Source organism: Onthophagus taurus, chromosome 6, assembly GCF_036711975.1.
Source record: "Onthophagus taurus isolate NC chromosome 6, IU_Otau_3.0, whole genome shotgun sequence".
Taxonomy (NCBI): Eukaryota; Metazoa; Arthropoda; class Insecta; order Coleoptera; family Scarabaeidae; genus Onthophagus; species Onthophagus taurus.
Genome location: NC_091971.1, coordinates 9,798,464 through 9,822,130, shown reverse-complemented (window position 1 = coordinate 9,822,130; position 23,667 = coordinate 9,798,464). Strand labels below are relative to the sequence as shown.

Genomic DNA, 23,667 nt, shown 5'->3' with positions numbered 1-23,667 from the left:
TTCTTTTTTTTATACTTTAATCAAAACGGAATCGACCCACTCAAATTTTCCCCCAGCATTCAAACCGCCTTCATTGTTAACGCAAGATAGTAATTGGTTTCCTTTCTTTCGTAATTCCCTTATTTTTTCCTCTCCTTTCTCTGGCAAACGATTATTTTCTATTTCTTTCCATAACGCCATCAGGTATTCAATCTTCTTTATAAAAAGTTTAGTTTCTTCTGCCATCGTGTGTTTTTCCACGGCTATGGAGAAGAGACACAAAACATCCTTTATAAAAAGGAGGAAAATTTAACATTTTTACAAAGCATCGTAATTCACTGAAGACAAGCGTGGGTAAATCGAGCACGTTTGAAAGTGATTTATGATGGTGGTAGTGAAATTTGAGGAGACTATATATATCCCCTAAAAGAGCAGAAATAAATGTTATACGCACCCAATCCCGGTATTTCGCGACACTTCTCCAACGCTTTCAGTAATTTCCTCGACGAAAATCCTTCATGTGACAGCAAAGATGAGTGGATTGTCGTATTTAGAAGGGATTCAGTTTGTTTGAAAAGATCTTCTAAATGACGAGTATAATCAGTCTGTAAATAAAAGAAATAATACATCATTAAAGTTATTTATAAGTTAATACAAAGCTAGAAATACATAAAAGAACTATTCTTTGTAAAAAGCTCTAATTATTTCTCTAGAAAAGAGGTAACAATCGCTCACGCTTTTAAAAGTCCTCTCGTGAGCTTGAAGCTGAAATCATTACGTAGAGTTAAAGTTGAAATTTTAGTATAAATATTCTTAACTTTTTTAAAAAGAAAACGAAATTTGTCAAGTTGAAAGTGGCGCAATCAGTAAGGAATTTTGTGAATTTCTAAGATCTACTAAAAAATTGAACTATGCAAACAGAAGTAATAAATCAATGGCTCTGTTAGTATATCGTAACTATAGAACTGTGCGAAATATTTTATACAAAGAGCGCAATCTCAATATGATTGAAATCGTACTGCACAACATTAGGTCTACAAAATGAGCAACTACAAACCCAGCCGAGACTGCCAAACTGAAATTGCTATCACCAGAAATATTATGAGCATCATTTTCTTCACCAACATCTATGTTTTCTTTAAAATTTGCAGTTCACCATCATTATGATACCTTTATCGCTTCATAAAATGATTACATCTTTCTTTAATATAAATATACGATGTTCAAAAGCATGGAATCGAAATAGTAAGACTACACTAGTTATGGCCACCTTAAAACTGGAAACGTTCTAGAAAAAATACTTGTCTCTGCTTTAAACTTTTGATGTGAATTCACAATTAATATGATGCTCTCTTTCAAGTGTAGATATAAAATATGTAGTTATCCAATAAACTATGGTTTGTGATCCAAAAAATGCATTGTTATAACTAATAAATATTAGTAGATATTAAATTATTATAAAAATATATTGATATAAACAAACATACAAAAATAGTTGTATTGAATAGTCAATGAATTATTTAAAAGGTTAATACCATGTTGGAATCAAAAACGCTAAAATGTAAATAAGTCACAAATCGGTGAAATAGAAAATAGTTTTTTGAATATAAAATATTTACACACTAGATAGTTGTTTTAAATAATTAAACGTAACGATCGCTTTTGCTGTTATTGGGTTGCGTTGCAGTTACAATTCTCTTTGTTGGGTGAAAATTTATTCTCTTGTATAAACATACTATAATGTATTCGGTATTGCGCTCGTTCTTGTTTCTCTGTCAAAAACAATCCCGCATTCACGTTGTGCGAAAACCGACACGTGAAAATCAAATAACTATTCGTTTATTAATCATTAGCAGGTAGAATAAATTAATTGGATATAATTAGATTTTAAATAAATCCTATTACAATTTGTGTTAAATAAAAACGTTTATACATTTCTTTAAACATCAAAGAAAATTAAATAAAATAATGTAATAATAACCATTTGGGAAATTTAACGGGTTAATTTCCCCACAATTCTCCGTGAACGCCATGCTGGCCTTGCAGTAGTAATTTCCAGCCTTTTTACGGGCACAAGTCGAGTCATCCGTCTTCGCTTTTTGCCCCGATCCTCCTCCCGGGCTTTTCCGCGAGTCTAAAAATAGGGTGTGTCGTCCTTTGAAGCGTTTTTGTCGGGCGTCGGTCACGGTAAGAGAAGAACGTAGGAGAGAGACGAAGACGACGAAAAAAAACAATACAGGAGAACAACTTGAAAATCACCATCATGATAGATTTCCTCCATATACAGGTCGGTTCGAAACTTGCGACCCTCCGTACATTAGTTAATACTGGATACCAACAATAGAGCCTTTGTGCGTCTGCCATTGTCACCCAGTTTAATAAATTTTCCAGCCTCGACCCGCCGCGTTGGGATTCGTGATTGATGGTACTGACCGGGAGTGTTATGGAAATTTGTCCGGAGGATGAATATATAGGGGTAACTACCACAACACTACTGTGGATCTACTATGTAACAGATCGTGTAATTCACTTTAAACGAGACTTTAAGGGTTTACATTGAATTAACGCGTTAATGTATTAACGTGAGAGAAATTTCAAGTACTTTATTGGGGGGAAATAACCAATCAATCAAACCCGCTTAATTAATTATTAAATTTGGAAGATTAGTAAATCGTGTAATTAACATGTACATAATAGTTAATTGTAACACGATTAATTTTGATAATCTAATCTAATCTAATCTGGTATAAATAAAGATACTATTAAATTTATCATTTTAGAAAGATTAACTTACATCATTTTCAATTTAATTACATTTGAAGAATTATTATAATATGTTCTTGGTTGAAAAAAACCTATCTTGCATTAAAAAATATTGTACATGAAGAAAACATGGTACGATCTGAGTTATTGGCTTTGATAAAAGCACATAAAGCTAACCATGATTTATGTATGCGATGCGTTAAAAAAAAAAAGAAAAATAAAATTGTATTGCGGCTACCACCATTCCAAGCGAAGTTAAATCGGATCGCATTGATATGGGCTCAAATAAAAATGAAGTGGCTTCCAAAAATACCGCATTTAAATTGGTAGATGTTAAAAAAGCTTTTTTGGGAAGCAACCCAAAATGTTACCAGTAAAAATTGAAAAAGATGCGTTGATCATATTATTTAAGAGAATACACAAATGAATTAATTACATGGATCAGCTATTAATATTAATGCTGATAGAGATACCAACACATGAATTCTTCAGATGACAATTTGATATAGGACTCAATTATACCTTGCCTAACTAAGAGGACTGCCTTAGATGGCGTCTAAGAGAATCATCGTCAGCGCTGAATAACAATAAAAGCTAGAACTAATACTAGACCTAGAACTAGAAAGTTTCAGGTTGAGCCGTGCGTCTTCAAACGGACGCTTCAGAAGTTCTAGGTCTAGTGTTAGTTCCACTTTTAGTTCAAGAAAAATATACAACAATCTACTGCTGAATACCAACTAAAACTAGAACTACCGTCGTTGATTTATTCATCGTGCAGACAACTCTGGGAATACCCCGAGTTTATCTATCAACAGGGAATAGATCAACTTGGGGAATAACCCGAGTTGGATTCTATCTATGAACGCTAACATTTATATTTAAATATATTTATATATTAAATAGATAATGTTAATAGTATTATTTAAAAATATTTTGTCCGTTATATCCGAAGTCCGTTCTAACGAGGTTCGTTACATAGAAGTTTTACTGTGGTTATAATACAATCTCGCTTCTTTATATTGGAAATTATTTACTTGACAGATACCGTCTAAATTGTGTTATAACACAATTACCAGTAGTTCTTTTAACGATTGTAAGTACCGGATATTCTGCGGGATGCGTTCTTTATAAATCTTTAGTAGTAGCTTAATAAAATATTGGCTACGATCCAGCTTGTTCAATACATCTAATATGTTTCGAATTGCGTACTTCAATCAGTTTTAGCTCAATTTTCTATAATCTGTTCTCCTCCGGTGTTTCAATCAGCTATCTTTTTGTGTGGTAACTATGTGTACGGAAGTGACCCACGGAGATATACTCCATAATATCTTGTTTCGGAAGTTCCGAGACTTGTTTCTTAATTTGTTTTCTTAAATCCATTTGCTGTCGGTATTGTTTCACAAATACGGATAGATTATTTTTCATCAAGTGTTCCTATTCCTTCAATACTTTTATTATCCTCATCAATAAATTCATCGTATACCGGGAATTTCATATAACTTGCAATAATATGAATGCAGTAATCATAGTTACGAAACTACTATCCACTTGCACTGTTCCACTTAAAATGCAACATAGCTTAATAGTAGAGGCATTGGGTAGTTTTGCAAAGGAAAAGTTTTGCTTGGAAAAGGTGTCGTCCTTATGATAACTCTGAGTTTTCGTCTTAAGAGACGTACGGCTAAATCCGAATGTTTCTGCATGCTATAATTAGGGTTTCAAAACAAAGCTGACTTTTTGCAACATTCCTTCCGTGGACATTTATAAACAAAACTAATCTTATCCAACATTCTATCTGAAACTGGTCATCATATTGCTACAGATATTGCAGTGCTTCGGCCTCAAGCGGCCTTGACTTTATCAGATAAAACTGCAGATCTGAACTGTTGAACAGATCTAGTGGTAGATCTTTTGACGAATCTTCCTACATATAGTGGTTTCAGATTAATATGAAGTATATCACTATAAATCTTTAGAATTACATTTGTAGAATTACTTGCACTAATTATTTTAACTTCAATTTATCCTTTAATTGCTTTAATAACATCTATTTCCATTACTGCAATAAAATCCTATTAGTCTGATAACGGGATATTAAGCGCCTTATCTTCCATTTCAAATCCGTGAGGTATAAAATCTTTAAACTACACATTAAATTAAAAAATTTTTTTTTCTATTCACATTGCAGAATTCCACGGAATACCGTTCAGCACTTATTTCATCGACTACAGTATTATACTCAGATGTCTCATATGGGATCTACATTTACAATCTCATTTGAATATCCTTCCCGGGTCTTCATTTCGCCAAGTTGAGGCACCTTAACTTCCATTTCCAATTTTTCGTTTACCATACCAAGATCAAAGAGAAAAGACAATTGGTAGCGACGAGATGCATTTAAATTAGATAAATTTGTTAAGAAACAAAATTGTCGTTAAGAAATCCATCAGTTTTTACAAAACCTCATTCCTGCATACTGAGTTGCGATAGCTGTCTCGAAGTTTTTACACGTTTATTTGGGCTTAGACATGAAGTCAAAGTGTTCTTAGAACCACCCTCCTTCACTTTTATTTAAATTTGATGATGATGAATGACCTCAAAGCCTTGCTCCGATATTGTCCCTGCAGAACAATGCAGAAACCATATTCCAAGTTACTGACAAGGTAGACTTTAAAAGCAGTTTTCAAGACAAATATTTTTGCAAACGTGGAACAGAAAACTATTATTATTGCACTAATAGTAAAGTATTAGGGCAAAGTGAAAAGAAGAGCTATCTTTGTTGGTCGATTTGCTACGAAACTCCGTTGGGAAACTTCAAAAGACGGAAAACTTCAAAGTACAACGCAATTTTTATACAAGACATGACGGGGTTATGTTTAAAAATTGGCAATTTTTGATTACTTCTTGATAAATTTTTCACAATTTATTCTGATTGATGAATTATCATCAAATGGTACGAATCATCGATTATTGTTAGGAATATACGTTTATTTTGGTTCTGAAAAGAATTGATGAATGATTGTTGATAAATCGGATACATTTACAATTTTTATCACCACACATTTTGAAAATCGATATCCGAAACGTTTCCATATTTTAGATCGTAATATGAAGTTTAAAAATCAACTGGAGTAACTGAAAACTAATTAAAACCGTTAAAATTTTATCAAAGAAAAACCAAATAGATAAATAAGAAGATTTCCTTTTTATATTCGTTGCACTTCTTGATAATCTGTTAGATGATATTAAGAATGAAAAAGAAATATGAAAAATCTAATGATCACACGATGGGTATTATAAACGTGCGCGGTTCCTTTAGTGTGGCACCACTGGGGAAAGTCAGAACCGTGATACGGGTGCAGATTACAGCATCCCTGCAGTAGACCCGCGTAACTCGACTCGAAAGCACCAAACGTTTCCTCTCGGTCGTTTTAAACGCTCAGAAAAGACGACGACAGTCACCCCATAGTTTGAAAGTGATAAAACTTGTATAAAAGTCAGTTTTCGAACGCCTTTCGTTCGCCAATTAAAATTTGGTGTTCATTATATTAATTAACTTGTGTAATAATAAAGTTTTCTAAAAAATGTAACTTAAAAATGAAATAATATGTAGTCATAAATGAAATAAATTATTATATAAGCGTATCAAATTGTAAGTAGGGATTTGAGTTGGCTTCGTAAAAGTTGTATTTTAAGCTTAATAGAAGATGATTGATTGGGAGCTTATCTTATCCCGTCAGCTTTAAAACTTCACTTAGGGCTGAGTAAATCGCCGCTGCACACCAAAAATGCCCGACGAAATGTAATTTATCTTTTCCTAAAGGAACAAACGTCTAAGCGACGAGTTAAGAAAAACAACGCGAAGCGCGAATGTTTTATGGCTTCGAGATAAATTTATGATTCCCTTAAAAATTCGAAATCTAAAAAATTTATCTCGACCACTTTACCAAAATTTCTAATTAAAATTTAGGTTGCATTTGTAGCAAAACTCGTTAGAAACTACTTCACTTTACTCGTAGTGGTACCATGAAGTTTAACCCTACCTATTTACAACTACAAAACTTAAATTATATTTAAATTCATAAAATAATTATTTCAATCTAAAAAAAAAAACGTATAATGATGAAAGAATAAAAATCTCTTTAAAATCGTGACCTTCCACCTTTTCTCAACCGTAAAATTAAATTGAAGCAATCCGGCACAATGCAAATCCTCAGAAAAGGTTTCAATCCTGCAGATTGCATTTGGGTTATTTAGGTCGAGCTTTAGAACGATTGTAACAGGACAAGTGTTTTCCTCTTAGAAGTTTAATTCGTTCGTCGAGAGTGGATGTCAAAGGACCCGACGGCAGAAACAAACCTGAACATTGTTCACCCGATTATAGAAATGATCAATAAATACTAAAAATAGTTTAATTAAACACCATTATTGATTCTGATTCGGTTCCGTAAATAAACATGAATAGAAACCGGAATCGCTTTAAACGAAGATTAATTATTCATCCCTAAAAGGAACTATCATTTACATACTATGTTTTGGTGGGTGTACGTAGCTTAATAAACATTAATATTAATAACGAAATTGGCTTATTACGAAATTTTGTGGATTTGGAAGTTATCGTTAATAATTTACATTATGGCAGCGGGTAAGTAAATGAATTTTGTAAAATAAACTTGTTAAATATAGAACATAGTAACATAATATTTTATGGGTCTTATATTTCGAGAGTTTGAGTATAGCATCAGAAGCATTAACTCAGATTCTCGCAGTTATTTTGTTGGCCGTTACGCGATTACGACCTTTGGTAATGTGTTTTTTGGGATTACGGTGTAATTTGTACATAACGATCTCGTACACTGTCCGACAAAGAATTCGCGAACGTTTCCTTTTAGATTACATTCCCCTTTACGGCGAGTTAATTTGGGAATTTTTCCAAAATTTTCACCAAACAATTTTATATTCCGTACGCATTCCAGCGGTATTATACTGCTTTATTGCTCGTAAATTTCCACAAAGAACACCCTAGCCAGGAATATTTGATAGGGGGATGGTAACTCTATGGAGGAGACGTGTATGCATTCTCACATACTTCAATAAATCTAGACAAGCGTATCAACGATTTTGCTGTATTCCACTTGAGGCTATCTTGTGTGAATTAGCGCATCCGATGATTGTTTTAGAAACTTGGAAATAGCTTCAAGTAGAGTACTAAATTGTCTAGTTGAACAAACATTCCGTAGAAAGTTTTATCTAAATAACAGATATTTCAAAAATTGGGTCAATATAGATTCGATCTAAACTTTATTTTCTTTAATCTTTTTTTATTCTGATTAAAATGGCGCAGCATAAAGTATACACCATTAAAAATGCATTCATCAATTCCCAAATCGGTACTCATTTCAATTTCAATTAAATCCAAATCCAATAAATTTTTGTTATCGCTCCATTGACCAAAACCTGACCAAACCACCAGTTATTTATTTACTGCTAAATTATTCTCGCGGGTCTCACATTTTATTCAGAGGTGCTGCTCCGATAATGAATAGGAAACCGTTCTCACAATAAATAACAACGTAGTCTATCGTCCAATTCACAAAAGCAATGAGAGAAAATACAGAGATATTCCGGTTGTCGTGATGTCTGGAATTTGGAAAGTGTCACGTAGCTCTTTTGCAAAAATCGTCAACGCGAAGAGTTCCGCCACCGTGCCGTATATTCACGACTTGTCAGACGGAACGATGGTGCAAAACACAATTACTGTCAGTGGACGTTGTAAATTTGATTTACATTTACAGCACCCTGTTCACAGGCCGTTACGAAACGCGAATACATCGATCCGATCAAACCAATTTTGGGGCGCATTAGTACTACTTTCGAAGCGCGACATCGACCGGACCCCTATTTAAATAATATAAGTGCCCCCCATTACTGGGGGGTTGTAATAGGGCGAAGGATACTATGCCGCTAATGCTGCAGGAAGTTAAGCTGCAGCAGGGAGACGCCCGGCGCCATTACGTCTATCTCAGCGTCTCGTAGAGATATTGAGTTCACGAGATGTGCTAGCAAACAGAGATAAGATATCATCGCCTTGTAGATTATCCAAAAAGGTTTCTTACGTCTACACTTCATTTCCTTGATATAAAATGTAAGCTATTAAATAAAACAATTCCAAAAATTATTACCAAAAAAAAACTTTGAATATGATAACGAAACCAGAAAAGCATCACAGTTTGAGATGTATCGTAAGAGTTGATAAATCGATCAAATTTCAAAGTGAAAACTATACAAGAAAGTTATTATGAATAAAGTTTGGGCTTGTACTGGTTATTTATTGATTTTATACCAGCGGGTGATTTTAAGCGTTTTATAGGAAAAATTATTACAAGTGTCTAGTAAACAAGTATAAAAAGCCTTCGAAGAATGCTCACAATCGGTTATCACCTGAAGAAGCCATATCTTTATTTGTAGAACCTAAACTAACAAAACGTTCATGTCAGTCACAAAGGAACATGTCCAAATCAAACTATTCGTAGGAAATCAATTTCAACAACAAACAGAAGTCTTTGTAACAATTCAAGTGGGGTTGCGATGGCTGTAGTGGATTTTATAACCCAGTTAGCCCAAAAAAAGTTAATTGGAGAGTAAATAAAAGAATTGATTTTGCCTAAAATTGGGATCGAATTTGAAATGATACACAATTTGTTCAACTAATTCAACGCCTAAAAGAAAATTAACCTTAGAGTGAGAAAAAAGAACAAATTGAGGATTTTGAACTCTGAAAATTAACAACAATAGACGAGCACAAGAGCAAGTTGCTTGTAAATATTGTGTTAAAAAATAAGCAATAATTATAAAGACAAATTGTCGCTCTAAAAAGGCCGCAAAATTTGTCAAAATCAAACATTTGTAGTAAGCCATTTATTTGGCCCGTAGTCTTAGAACGAAAAAATAAAATCTTTACATACAATTTTTTGAATTGTGATAAGTACGAGTTTCCATACATATTCATGATGAGAAAAGAGATACAAATATTATGAAACCAGAAAACGATATGTCAGAAACAACAATGTTAGAAAATTATCGATTTTCAAAAGCTGAATATAAATCGCGGTGGAATCTTAAAAAAAGACAGAATGGCTAAATCAATAATAAAGAATGGCTACAAACAAATATTTTATTTTTAAAAAAATTGGAAGTAGATGTAGATGTCAATTATAAACCAAGCTCTAAACGGACAAACCGATTGACAACGAATCTGGATAATTCTAAACCAGATATTATATGACACACAAATGATTTTGATATAAAAGAAGTAATAGAGATGGATTACATTAACTTCCTCAATGCGAGTATTGAGGTGTAAAACTATGGTTGTAAGACAACAACGATTTTTTTGAATTCCTTGCAACGTTTCGGAATCAAGCCAAACCTAACAACAACCAACAAGAGGTTAAGTTAATTTTTACAGTGTGTTTGGTGCAACAAAATATCAAGATCAACTTATTTATAAGCTATAAAACATTATCATATGACACGGCGAAAAAATAATCCAGAAATTGTTGATTTAAATTAAAATTGTTTAATTATAAACATTCAGATTCAAAATGTCAATCAAATCGTGCCACACCAGTTCCTGATACTTTCTCTAATCTCATACACAGTGTTTTTAAACTCCACACACTTCAAATTAAGCCTTTATAATCATTTTGAACAATTTCGTATTAGGCTTGTATTACATATACAGACTACATGTACAATAAAGTATTTCATAAACGTACATACTGTTAAACAATCGGTAACATAATACATAATACAGCATGAAATGAAATGTCATTTCTAGCGCATTCGAACTGAGTAATTTCGTAATTTTGAGGCTACATGCATTGTCGATATTTATCGTATGATTTATGTCATTTAATAAATCAGATAAGCCCGCTTGGCACACGGATTACACACACACATTCGCAACAACTTTTTCAGACCTAGTGCAAAAAAGTAAGAACTGGGTCCAATAAATTGATTATACTTTTTACCACTAAAACACGAAACTTGTACATTTTCATTTTATAATTAAAAACACCTACAAATGTTAATAAAAGCTACATTAGCCAAAAAATTTATTACGAAGTGCTCTATTATTCTTCTAATTTACGTTATATATATTAACACTGCCACGTAATAAATAATCTTGAGTTATTTTTACCAAAATATTATTTTTAGTACTAATTTGAAACATTACAAATTCAACATTAAACTACTTTTATTCGAAATACCTCTTTGGAATACTAGTTAAATTGCAACACGAATTTCACTAATTACTTCCTTTATATCTGCATAATGTTATTATGTTATTTATTGCTCATTTATAATTATGTTATCTATTCAAATTTGTGATGTCTTTTTCAACACAAATAATAAAGTTACAAAATTTCCTTTTTAATTGGCGCACTCTAATTATCACGAATTTAATAAATTAGACTTTGTTTATACAAAAACAAAGAATTTATTGTTAACAACGCCGTTATAAGATTAGAGAAATACCAAACCAACCAAAAAAAAAATAAACAAAGCCAAACAATAGTTGCCCAATAAATTGAAAAATTCGATTGGACCTTTTGGCGAATTTTTGTTGGCCGCTCTATAATCGGATTTCCCCTATCACAAGCCGCCCCCGAGGGCACTGCGCGAGGGGTTTTAAAGTGGGACCGGCAATTTGCATTCGCGACATTCTCAACCATCCAGGCCATTCCAGACGACTTTTTTCATTCCCCTTACACCGCCATCAGCAACCGTAAAGCCGGAACATCTTTCCGGCCCCCTTTTCTTTCTCGCGTTGGCTTCGATGATAAAGGCGGTGGCGGGCGTCGCGGTGCTCGGTGTAGACGACGGGTTATTGTGCCGGATCCATTCATTTCCCGAACGTATAAAACGCACTTACTGGGTCAAGGAATTGTGCGGGACACCGCCTCCGGCTCTCTTTCCCTCTGTAAGCGATATGAATCTGGGTCGACGAAGAAAAAGCGTTTAACCGAGTAGTTGCAGCAGCTTACGGTGAGATCTATTGCCAGATCTCGTCCGGCGTAAACCAACCTCAAAATGGACCTGACGAATTCTTACCCGGTAAAACATATAAAAGAGGAATAACATTTGTTACTTGAGATATCAAAGATAACAAACAAACGATCCCACGTTGAGTCCATAGTCGTGAACCTTTTCTGTATTTTTGTTTCGACTTGGAAACGTTATGAATCCATTCAACCCAAAAAGCAGTTTTTGTCAGTTATAAAAATAAAGTTCAGCAAGCTCATAACGTTTTATTTTCCTTTTATTGTTGTCCTACCTTACACATTCAAGGATAGCCGCGAAGAAAAGTAAACTTGAGTTATAAAAAGAAAATGGGTACAAGAATAACATTTGCTATAGTTGTTATTAAACTCTCATTGACTTTATAGAGATGTTGTGGTCCAAATCGATTAAAATGATTACATTCACATAACCTAATTTTTCAATTGAACAGAATACAAAGAATGGAGTTAAAAGAAGCCATGAGTTGTCCCATTCCGAAAGATGCAAATTCACCAGGAACCCTGTCATTTTTGTTGTCACGAACAACAATGGGTTGCATTAAAATTGAAATTATAATCGTTTAAGGCAGTTTTGTTTTATTTTACTTTTTCAATTCAAAATTGGCTCTTCAATTTAATTACATTAATAACATCTTTATAAATGATACACAATTTGACCCACAATTTAAACCTAAAATGAGTTAAAATATAGATCTAATCTTTAAATTGTTTGTCATAAATAAACGGGGTATGAAGGGATTGGAATACGGTTTTAATTGTGACCCGACTCTTTTTTTTTGAAAGCTTGTTAGTATCGAGTTTAAACATGTTTAGTTTGTAACTGTGACACAAAAAAAATCGTTATTAATCAAGGATGGGATCCATTTGTTTTAGCTAAGTGGGTCATTTGTCGGTGTTTCAAAAACAAAAAAGGGAAAAAGGGAATTTTAAGCGATAATTAGTTGCCACCGCAACGTGCTTGAACACGTCCTTCGCGGTTTTTTCTTAAACCTTAATCCTTAAAACCGGCGACAATCTCCTAACCGGGATTAGAACCGGAAACTTTATAACAGCCCTTCGTGGAAACAGAAAAAAGTAGGAAACGCCGACGTAAAGCGTCCGATGCCAACGCGACGCTAATTAGTTTTGGCACGGTTTGTAATAAATTAATACCCGCAAAGTGGGCGACCTCGTTTCCGAGTTCGCACTTCCTTCTTATCCATATTCATGCCACCGGTTCAAACACCATAGCCGGGGTCTAATCGCGGGCAACGTCTTAACTATAACTCGAAACTCACATCATTATTTCTCGCTTCCGTTCCAGGATCGGCTGTGGCCATGATTGGGGCCAACTTACGATTTGGGAGCATGGCCGCAAACGCTACATCCAACGCTACAAGAGTTTTTCAGTGCCATCCTGGTGGAACCGCCGAAGCAGCATTAATTTTTGCATTAGGAAGTATGGGAATGGCTGCAAATATTGGGCTCATGGCTGTAATTCTTGCTAATCGACAACTTAGACGGTGAGTTTTAATTTAATTTACTTATTTGATTATATTATTTGCATGAAATAAAAAGATCGATACCAAGGGAGAGTCTGCACACGTATATCGTATAAAACATGGACGTTTTTCGCCGATTTACCTGCTTGTCACGTCGCGTAGATGAATTATGCAAGCCCCAGATGCGCTAATTGGACCGCGCGAGCCTGTGAAATTCGCGGAATACAGAAAGCCCTCTATCTTTCTTCCGCACTGTTCTTCGCCATTTACGATTAACGTAACATCCTATTAATTTTCCTGTGTCGTCGCTTATTCGAAACTAACGACCCATCACGCATCGTTTTTCAAATTGATTGTCATTTTATAAAGATTCGTTTCGCAATTCTCCTTGCTCCCTTTAATAACCCTCCCTGAATATCGTTCTATCATCACACAAGCTAAGTAATTGAATTAGGGAAGTTTATCAGGCCTGTCAGAGCTGCCAACAATTCTACCGATATCGGCCCGTAATTACTGGGTGGCCGCTGTTATAGCGACATGTGTACTAGATATCAAAGCGTAGTTTAATTCCGATTGCGTATATTGACCGCGATTAAAAGCAATCGAGTTAATAACGTCAATATTCAAACCGACGAAATATTTTGCGGACAACGTAGCAAAAATAACTATCATGAGATTTCCGTTTCCGTGACATTCAACGAATAGTAAAATTTATTGTTTGGGAATCTCTGATGCCAGCGTGAACACGTTACAAAATGTCACCTATACACATAGCGTGGGGATCGCAAAGATTTCAAGGAGGCTTATCTGTCTCTGTTGTATGAGATTTTCGAGACCGTACGGTTTCGAACATTCCCACAGAGGCCATTTCAGATCTCAATGCGATTTATCCACGAATCTACGAGGCCGTATACTTTCGCAATTTTCCCCCTAAACTTTTACAGTAAAACTAACGTATGAATGTGTATGTGTTTTCCCCCCTTTTCCTTTATGTATTCTACACCATGTTGAAACAACATAACCATATTGTACTAAAACTGAATAATAACTCCTTTAATTAATGTTGTCTTTGTATAGTAAAATTTCGACATAACGGACTTCAGTTTATAACGTACAGCATATTTAAATATAAATGTTAACGGTCATTGATAGAATCCAACTCGGGTTATTCCCCAAGTTGCCCCATTCCATATTTATAGAGAAACTAGGGGTATTCCCCGAGTTATAACACTATAACAATATATTTACGATATATAAATCAAGGATGACAGTTCTAGTTTGAATTGTTATTCAGATTGTTGTATATTTTTATTGAATTAAAACTAGAACTAACACTAGACCTAGAACTAGAAACATTCGGGTTTAGCCGTGCGTCTTCAGACTTTTTCAAACTTTCTAGTTCTAGGTCTAGTGTTAGTTCTAGTTTTACACTAGCACTGTTACTAGAACTAACACTAAACCTAGAACTAGAAACACTCGGATTTAGCCATCTTAAGCGACACGTGGCTAACCCCGAATGTTTCTACTTCTATAACGGACACTCCCTTCCTCGTATTAATTCGTTATATCGAGGTTTTGCTGTACTTTCTCTATGTAAATCTTTTAAAATTTACAAGTCAACGTTGGAATTGGTAATTTTATGATGAATATTCCATCCGACTACATAAAATACGAATTACTACCAAAAATTTTTCTCGTATTCCCCAAAGGCAGTGAGCAATTTTAGCGGTAAAATGTGTGTTTACGCTCCGTGCGTTCAAGTGAAGTGCAGTTCGCTGTACCCATATTTCTAAAAGGAAAGAAGAGTTGAACCAATGGACTCAATTGTAGAAACATTTACGGGTATGTTCCCGAAGGAATTCGTTCCCGCGCGATCGCAATCATAGACGATTGACCGAGAAAGCCACGATTCTTGTATTCTTTCTTTCGCAATCTTCTTTCGTTATTTTGTATGAAACGTTTAATCCGGTATACTCGAAACTATTTCATCAATGTCGGTGATAAACGACTCGTGTCCGAGATGGGTAATCACCGGAAACAACGTCAGCTGATAGGGAGACACTAATGGGTTCAGTGAGAAAAGCACTTTCTGTAAGAAGGTCAGAGCTTAATTTTTGATATCACCAACTCTATTTGCATGGAACTTTAATTGAGTTCAGCACTCTGACGTGGAGATTTATAGTACTTTTTGGTCGTGTACATTCTTTAAACTACTCCCTTTATTCAACGTCGAGCCCTTAAAAACGGAGCGCCGAAATTAGGTTGGGGTGCGAAAAATAAGAGGGAAGATGCTGTATTTAAGGGAAGAGCCTCTTACGGCGTGCCTGCTTTAGTTAAATTACCCGGTGAAATGGATGTTCCCCCACAATCCTTTGTAAAGGTCGACGTATTCGTTTGACTTTGGATTTACGCCTTCTATACGTTTCCCTTAAAACCCTTTTCCCCTCAACTACTTCATTGTAGTCATAAATAAAGTCAACAAAGACACGGTTAAAATCACCGTTTAAAGCAATTGCGCACATACATCTACTCGGTTAGTTAAAAGAAGGATTTTAAAGACTTATGTGAATGTTATACTTTAAGCCGATTACGAATTGTTGAAGCTACTTTTAAATATACTATCTGAGTTACTTTATTACTGTTTCTTTTTGAGAATTTAAAAGCAATTTTAGCGTGAAAGTTAATCTCCTGTTGTTCCCGAATGTTCTTCTAAACTTGCATTTTAGCCGGTCCAGCTTTTTACTCAGGGTCGAACTTACAAGATAGTTTGTTCCTATTTCAAGACGACCAAAAGCCCATATCGATCTTCTATTTCGGTAACTAAAAAGAACAACAACCCCTTAACCGCCAACCAACCAAACTTCACAAACAGGAAAAAGTGCCCATCGGGACGACCGCAAATCCCGACAGCATCGATTCCATCTCTCTCCCCCAATCATATTACTCGCATAGAACAAACATCGAGTAACGTCAATATCAATTAGATGGTATTCTGCGAGAAAGTTTTGCGACACTCGAAGGATTTGGAGTATGCCGAAAATCGGCACCGCTCATTAGGTGTTCGCCAACGATACGACCTCTCTCGCGACGCCCCATCGCACTCTCGAGAGGATTAATTTCGATCTTATGATCAACGGACTGAAATTCATTCAGCACAGACCTGAAAATTAGGTCGAAATTCCTCTCTCGCGACTAGATCAAAGAAGGCGCCCGAAAAACAGCCGCTATTGATTCTGGCAACGGGCGGTGCCAACGTTCAATTGTTATAAATTAAATTACCCAACCACTAAAATGTAATTATGAGAAGTAAATATACACTGTCCTAAGTTGTTGGATAATAATGCAGCTTGTTGATTAAAGTATCTCATGTTTTTCAATCTTCAATCATCGTTTATATCCCTTGTACGCCCGGGAAACATCGTCCGATGTCGAGTAAATCCGGGTCGGACGTAGCTTGGTACGATGAGCGTGCTATGCATATTCATGACTTGCTCAATTATACAAAATCCTAGAGAAACGCCGCCGAATTTTGCGTCCGTACAACGCTCGAGAGTCTTTAATCACAACGGAAAGTTGCACCTATAGATTGAAGAATAACATAGGGATAGAGAAATTGTGCGATGGAAACGTTATGTGTTCCCGTTACATATGTAATCGCGTACCGTAGCCATAAACAGAACTACGGGGGGGTGGGGCATTCGTAATTACTCGCAGATAACTCGTAAGCTACTAATCACTGGTCCCAGCTGATGATAATGCTGGTTTATTGTTAACCGGGATAATAATCCAGTACAGGGATTATTTTTCAACTCCAGTTTTCTTTACTTTTTATTCTTTTCTGTTTGTACAAAACTACCTAGAAAATATTTCTTTTTCGTTTTGTTCCAGGTGGTCCCAAGGGTTACTGTTTCATCAGGGAGTTGTGGACTGTGCGAGGGCCGCCCTATTATTACCCTTAGGAATGTCTATATTGCACTGTCAACCAGTGCACAAGTGCTCGCTGGTTGAGACAGCATTTCTACTGTTAGTGACCGTCGCCACAGTTAACATGTTGACGACAGTCTTGAACGACTCCCCGATATTTCCAGACGACGAAAGCGACGATTCCGAATATGCGGAGGCGCCTCTCTTGATGGATTCGCCGCAGTGTGTTCTATTCGGCACCTTCATGATTTGGTTCGCCTCTATTACCATCAATTTAGGTCCGACGTTCCTATCGGGTACGTGTGGCAACGAAGAGCATGTGCACTTAGGGCTTGTCGAATGCTAATAAGGTCGAGAGTGCTTAAGGAATGCTAGATTGTTGTCGGGAATCTATCATTTCAACTAGGTAGACATAGTGCGAATTTACTGGGTAAGGTCGAGTAACACAGGTATTTTATTATATATCTGCGGATGAATGCCAAGGATCGTTTTGAAATTTACTGGTCCGGATGGTATAAATTTTCAACCGGATTCGATGCCAGGAACCTGCGGTGGACTTTATCGCAAAACCGATCTCCACACACAACTGAACTTCTACAAATGTATCAAAGTTAAAATCGCGAGCTTTCAAAGTGTTTCAGTTTTTTAAACTTTCAAAATATTAAATTATAAATGCGAAAGCCACGAGATTCTAACAAACTTGTAAATAATCCAATTTCACGGCGATAACGAAGTTGTAAAGCGTTTCGTTTTAACGATGTGGGGTTTAAAATCAAACTTGAGGATTTCTGGAGGGCTTTTTTGGGGAAGGACACGAGCCGACTTCGCGTGTTAGCAAACAGCCAACGGCACAATTGCCCTGACGAGGTGAGTGGTCGTCGTGAGGCCGCTTTAAACCCTCCGCGGGCTTAATTGAAACGCCTCAAGTGCTTAAACGACCCGAGCTCTGAAAAAGTTGACGTTTTCCCGCACGAAAAAGCAAAACTCGAAACTCGGTCCAAAATTAAACTACAGAGTTAATAAGTTTGTTAACTGATACAATCAGCAATGGGAGCGAAAATCCTGAAACCCGCGACGCGCCCTTATTTTCATTTTGTTTTAATGGAAGCGTCCGAGGATTACGCGGTTGTCACAAATTGGATTTCTTGTTTTTGGCACGAGAATCCAGCGGAATTTTAGCTTGTCAGCCGTGAATTATTCCGCATGTTTTTTTCAGTCTTTTAAAAAGACCGTACGTAAAAATTTTCCCCGTTATAACACTTGCACCTTTTGTTCCTTCCGTTCTCATCTCTATTCTCGCGACGAAATTGTGAAACTTATTAGGGATTCTCTCACCTTTCTTTTTTTGTGTCTTAGGTGCTTTGGCCGCGCCGGGCGAACCGGGTCACAGAGCACCCTCTTGCCCTTTGATTCACGGCCCTCTGCGACACTACATCCTGAACGCGCTCTGGATCGCCGTAAATATAGTGTGTGTCCTCTTGACGCTATTCCACTTGCGAAAGCTCCACAGGGACTTGACGAAAGCGAACGTGGAGGCCGTACGGGTCGCAGGCCTGGTTACTACGCTCGTTAACGTGACGGGTGGTGGAAGAGTCCCCACTATACCCGGGGGACCCATCGGAAACGACACTAGTGCATCTCACCAGACCAACGTCAACGGTGAACGGGTAAGCAAAATGCAATAAAAAAATACTATTGATACGTTATTGATTGATTTCTCAAAAATAGTAACTAAAAATAGAACCAGGTTACAAGATTTTTATCAAAAAAACCTTTTACAAGCTAACTGTTATTAACCACGTTTTAATTAAATTTTAAAAAGAAAAGCGTTTTAGTGGCGCGTTGAGTTTCTCTCTTTTCTAGAAACTAAAACCCGCAATACAGGGTAAAACACTAAACGGTCCGACGTGGACCAAGTCGTTCAGTTGGTTAAACGTGTAAAGTGTAAACGTAAACGGCGTCGACGTCGGCGGGGCGTAAACCAGAGCTCCAAGACCCCTTCCACTTTACTTAATGAATGAAACATAATTTAGAGGCCTGCAGGAACTTAATACGGGGTGGCAGAACCGGAGGGTGGACGATTAAACCTGCATAATATTAAAATATTTCACGTAACTTCTGTCAGGTGAACAGGTATGATGACTACGTACTTAATTACATCGGGGAGAACCTTGCTTAACACTTCATCCTAAGTTATAAACCTCGCTAAACAAAAATACAGTAAAACATAGATTAATACAGGGAAGGGAGTGTTCGTTGTATGCAAAATTTTTAATTAATAATCTGCAAAATTTTATTCATAATCTGAAGATGCACCGCTAAACACGAAACTGTCTAGTTCTAGTGTTAGCTCTAGTTATTAGTACAATGAAAAGTATACAACAATCTAACGGTGAATAATAAATAAAACTAGAACTAACATTAGCACTACAACTAATACAAGACCCAGAACTTGAAACATTCGGGTTTAGCCAAGCGTCCCTTAAGACGGCGAAACCCGAATATTTCTAGTTATAAGTCTAATGTTAGTTCTACATTTAGTTCAAGAAAAATATACTAAAATCTAACGCTAAATAACAACTAGAACTAACACTAAACCCGAATGTTTCTAGTTCTAGGTCTAGTGTTAGTTCTAGTTTTACACTGGCACTGTTACTAAAACTAACACTATACCTAGAACTAGAATCATTCGGGTTTAGCCGTCTTAAGAGACGCTTGGCTAAACCCGAATGTTCCTAGTTCTAGGTATAGTGTTAGTTTTACACAAGCACCGTTACTAGGACATTTTAAATCAAAACACATCAATCATTGAGTTAATATTTGATGTTTGGAAAAAAGTAATAAATCGGTTGTAACTTTTGAAAGGACTGGTAAATCACCAATATATCAAACCATCAACGTTTACGATTCGAGTGTAAGCTACGAACATTTAGAGCGCAAACCGGGGATAAATCGCGTAAATCATATGCTCATCCAAGGCCCGAATGAACGTATTTCATCCCATATTGATTCCGGTACAGGAGGCGGCCGCCTCCGATTCGCGTGTAAGAGAATTAATCGGGTTCGTACCCGAAATCGATTTAAATCACCACGTCCGTATCGTCTAAAAGGCAAGGAACGAAGGCGGTTTCCGAGCGGACGCGCGAAACGTGTAACACGGGTCCGCTTTGTTCGAATGTAAATTTAGTATCGAAACAGTTGACAGTTGAACGCAACGGTTCAATTGTGCCGTCCGCGCTCAGCTCAGATTTCAAGACTTATAAGTAGGAAAAGTTCCAAAACAAATTTCGCAGGATATTTCATTCCCCTATCGCATAAATTATGCGAAATTACAGCATAAATTTAAAGGGGAAAAGTAGGGAACAAAAACCGTCCGTGAGATAGCTTTAAATTTATAAGGAAAAAGTACACCAAAGCAGAAATATTTTTATCAAACAACATATCATTCCAGATTTATACATTTCTCTTCTCTGTTCCTTACAGGTATCAGGTGCTTTAGAAGAACACAGAAAAATGCGCGAATATTTAGACAGAATGGAAAGAGACGGAGTCCAACGAGTGAAAATGTTCGTTATTATAACGGCTGCTTACGTATTATTTTGGGGACCACTGTTTTTCGTCACGTTAGTAAACCACCCGGTCCTTGGAAACCCATTAGGACACGAGGTAAGAAATCGGTCCAAAAACGATACCACAAAAAAGTTCCTATATTCATCATCGAACGCCCAAGGGTAAAATTTGTCAAATCTCCAAAACACCATTTATAACATCTGCCGATCAGAGACGAAATTTCGATTTACGAAGCCACCCTCGCGGTACCCTAAAACTCCACAGACACAATGGCGCTATAGAACTTATTAAATTCTCCTGGAAAACACCTGAACTCGGAAACGACGATCGAAGTTTGATTCCAAGTGTTTATGCTCTCACTAAGACCTCCCGAACATGAAATTATGAACCACCCGAAACGAATTGGCAACTCATATGATAAGTTTCATTTTAATTTAATATAAACGTTCAATACATATTTCAAAGAATCATCCAGAAAAACAAATAAAAGCGAACTCAAATGTTAAAAACGTACATCCAGGCCGTATTTCCATATTCATGAAAACCGGTCACGTTCCATACCCAACGCCGCCGCTCCCTGTATTTTTTATTCCACGCGCACAAGTTCAAGAGAGTCAAGCCGTTATAAAAAAACGAGCAATCCCTGGTGCCTAGTCGCAAACAAATGAATACGTGGCCGATGACATATTCGAGGGTGAAACCGACAACCCTTTTAAGAGCGTCATTTCGGATTTTGAGGGTAAACGCACGATCTTAACTCGTCCAGAAAATGATTTATGCCGATACTTTCTAGCGGGCTAATGCCGTAATCTGAGCCATAAATTTTAATGGGGGGGCCCATAGTCGCCTTCGTCTGGATGAGTCGAGCATTTGGGTCGCGAGGATGTTTGCGTACGTAATGGGCGTTTGAAAAGAACGACTATCACCAAGCCTTCGGCAACACTCGGTAAATTGAAGTAGACACGTTGCACAATATAAAATAAACTATCCTGGGGCATATTATTTTTTTTCTGCAAAACCTATCTTAGTAGACTTTGCTATAAAAAGTCATTCTCATTTAAATAGATAGTAGCGGTTTAGTATATCAGCCTTAGGGTTTTCGGCTTCTAGATGCTACGATCGATAAAAAAGCATTTACTTATACAAGAAAATATTTAAATAAATCTTAAAATGAATAAATAGTACTTAAGTACCATAAAAACAAAAAGTCATTTATTCTTTATCATCACAAAAAGAAAAAAACTCGTTAATTTTACGAGGGTCCGAAAAAATCCCGTTGTTGGTAAAACCCGTTAAGAGTAGGCCAATAGTGACAGTAATCGGATAAACGCGTCGTCCTAAGAACGATCCGCCCGGATCCTGTACCTGCAGGGAGAGGATCCTTTACGATGTGGAATAAAAGAAGCCCAGAAAGATAACGTACGACCACCCTTTTCGTTCCGTTGTTTCAGATAACGCTGCACATATCATACGTTCACGCCATCGTGAACCCTACACTCTTCCTGGTTCTACATAGGGGACTTCGAAGGGCAGCCCTGGACCTTTGCTGCGGATGGCTACCCCACTGGCTGGGCAATTCAAACGTCCCCCCGCCGCCTGATCCCCCCAGACAAGCCGACATATCGCTCCTCAAGACGCCCCTTCCGATTCCCGCCCACCCCGATAGCTCTATGGTAATTAAATATTATATGTAAGTGGTGTGAGCATGACACATTATTCTTTATTTTGTACATTTTAAAATCCACAACATTCAAACAATGAATTTATTTAAAAATCCAAAACTGCTAAAAACTAGCACATACTACAAAGAATATCATAGATCAAACCAATAATTTCTTTTCATTCCTTATTTTAGGGAGACACCGATTTGAGTCCATGGACAATAGAACCGATAAATGGTACATTGTTGCCAACGCCAACAGTCCATTATTCAAGCCCAGATTTGGGATCACCCAGTGATAATGGGTAGCCCGATTGGGACAAGTCCACTTTAATCTAAGAGGTGGATCAAACCGACACGAGACAACATGAGCCCGAAACGAGGAAGCACCAACAACACGTAGTCATTTAAGCATAATAACACCTTCTCCTAGTGTCCATTTGTCTCTATCTTAAAAGTAGTGCATGAAAATCATATGTTATAGTTCAAATTCGATCCTGAAATGAAGTAACGAATTGGCTTCTATAAATAAATCTTTTTAAAAAAAAGGAAGAAATATTTTTTAAAAATATCGACCAATCAAGGGAATTATAAATTAAAAGTTGAGTAGATACAAAAAGTCACATTTGAATTACACGTATTGATATCATTAGCTAATCGCACAAATTTGTGTATAAATTAGCGAAAGAAAATCTGAGGTAGGAGTAATAGTGGGTTAAAAAGAAATAAACGTGAAAGATTGCTCAAAATGATAGTTAAAAAAACATGTTTAAAAAGACTAAGATAAATTTTTTAAATCACTGCCTAAACGAATAAGAAGGGTAACTTAAGAAGTGTCCACTAAAACTAATATAGTACTTAAAAAATCTTAAAATCTATGAATCGTAAATAAAATTGGAACGTTCCTAAAAATACAAGTATTGTAACGAGACACCCAGCGAAATGGAAATAGGAATTGACTATATGTACCTAAATAATAATAATTGTTCGTCTAAAATAATTTTAATTTCTTTTCTTTTTGTGATGCTAAAGAACTGATCTGATATAATAAAATATTAAGTATGTATTAAATGTATCTAATTTTGTATAGATAATTATGAACGTGTACAAAAAATGAATACTTATATGGAAATGTACTGAGAGATTATTTTGTAGAATAATAAAGAATTCAGCATAAATCAGATTCTGTTTTTTATATGTTACA

General features: G+C 36.2%; 2 protein-coding genes across 3 annotated transcripts in view; one reads left to right on the top strand and one right to left on the bottom strand.

The window, feature by feature from the left end:
- The window catches only part of LOC111427790 (midasin), a 44,979-nt gene that overhangs the window by 11,382 nt on the left and 9,930 nt on the right, over window positions 1-23,667 (bottom strand). Inside the window, exons 8-9 of the mRNA XM_071196646.1 lie at window positions 434-584; window positions 16-242 (exon numbers count right to left, since the gene is read on the bottom strand). Coding sequence (XP_071052747.1) covers window positions 16-242; window positions 434-584 — 378 coding nt within the window. The remainder of the gene's footprint in view (window positions 1-15; window positions 243-433; window positions 585-23,667) is intronic.
- Window positions 6,134-23,646, top strand: LOC111427742 (uncharacterized). 2 transcript variants are annotated; one of them, XM_071196648.1, is made up of 7 exons: window positions 6,134-7,387; window positions 13,132-13,330; window positions 17,198-17,529; window positions 18,590-18,900; window positions 20,717-20,899; window positions 22,255-22,476; window positions 22,659-23,646. In XM_071196648.1, the coding sequence occupies exons 1-7, from the start codon at window positions 7,378-7,380 to the stop codon at window positions 22,770-22,772; spliced, it is 1,371 nt and encodes a 456-aa protein (XP_071052749.1). In that variant the 5' UTR covers window positions 6,134-7,377; the 3' UTR covers window positions 22,773-23,646. The 2 variants fall into 2 exon arrangements, with proteins under 2 accessions (XP_071052749.1, XP_022918773.1); XM_023063005.2 differs by having other exon boundaries at window positions 22,255-22,493; window positions 22,659-22,746.

What these genes read in the sequence shown, in the direction of transcription:
- LOC111427742 (XM_071196648.1), top strand. An exon ending in GCTAATCGACAACTTAGACG is followed by an intron (nt 13,331 to 17,197) that starts GTGAGTTTTAAT and finishes GTTTTGTTCCAG; the next exon opens with GTGGTCCCAAGGGTTACTGT. An exon ending in CCCACCCCGATAGCTCTATG is followed by an intron (nt 22,477 to 22,658) that starts GTAATTAAATAT and finishes TCCTTATTTTAG; the next exon opens with GGAGACACCGATTTGAGTCC.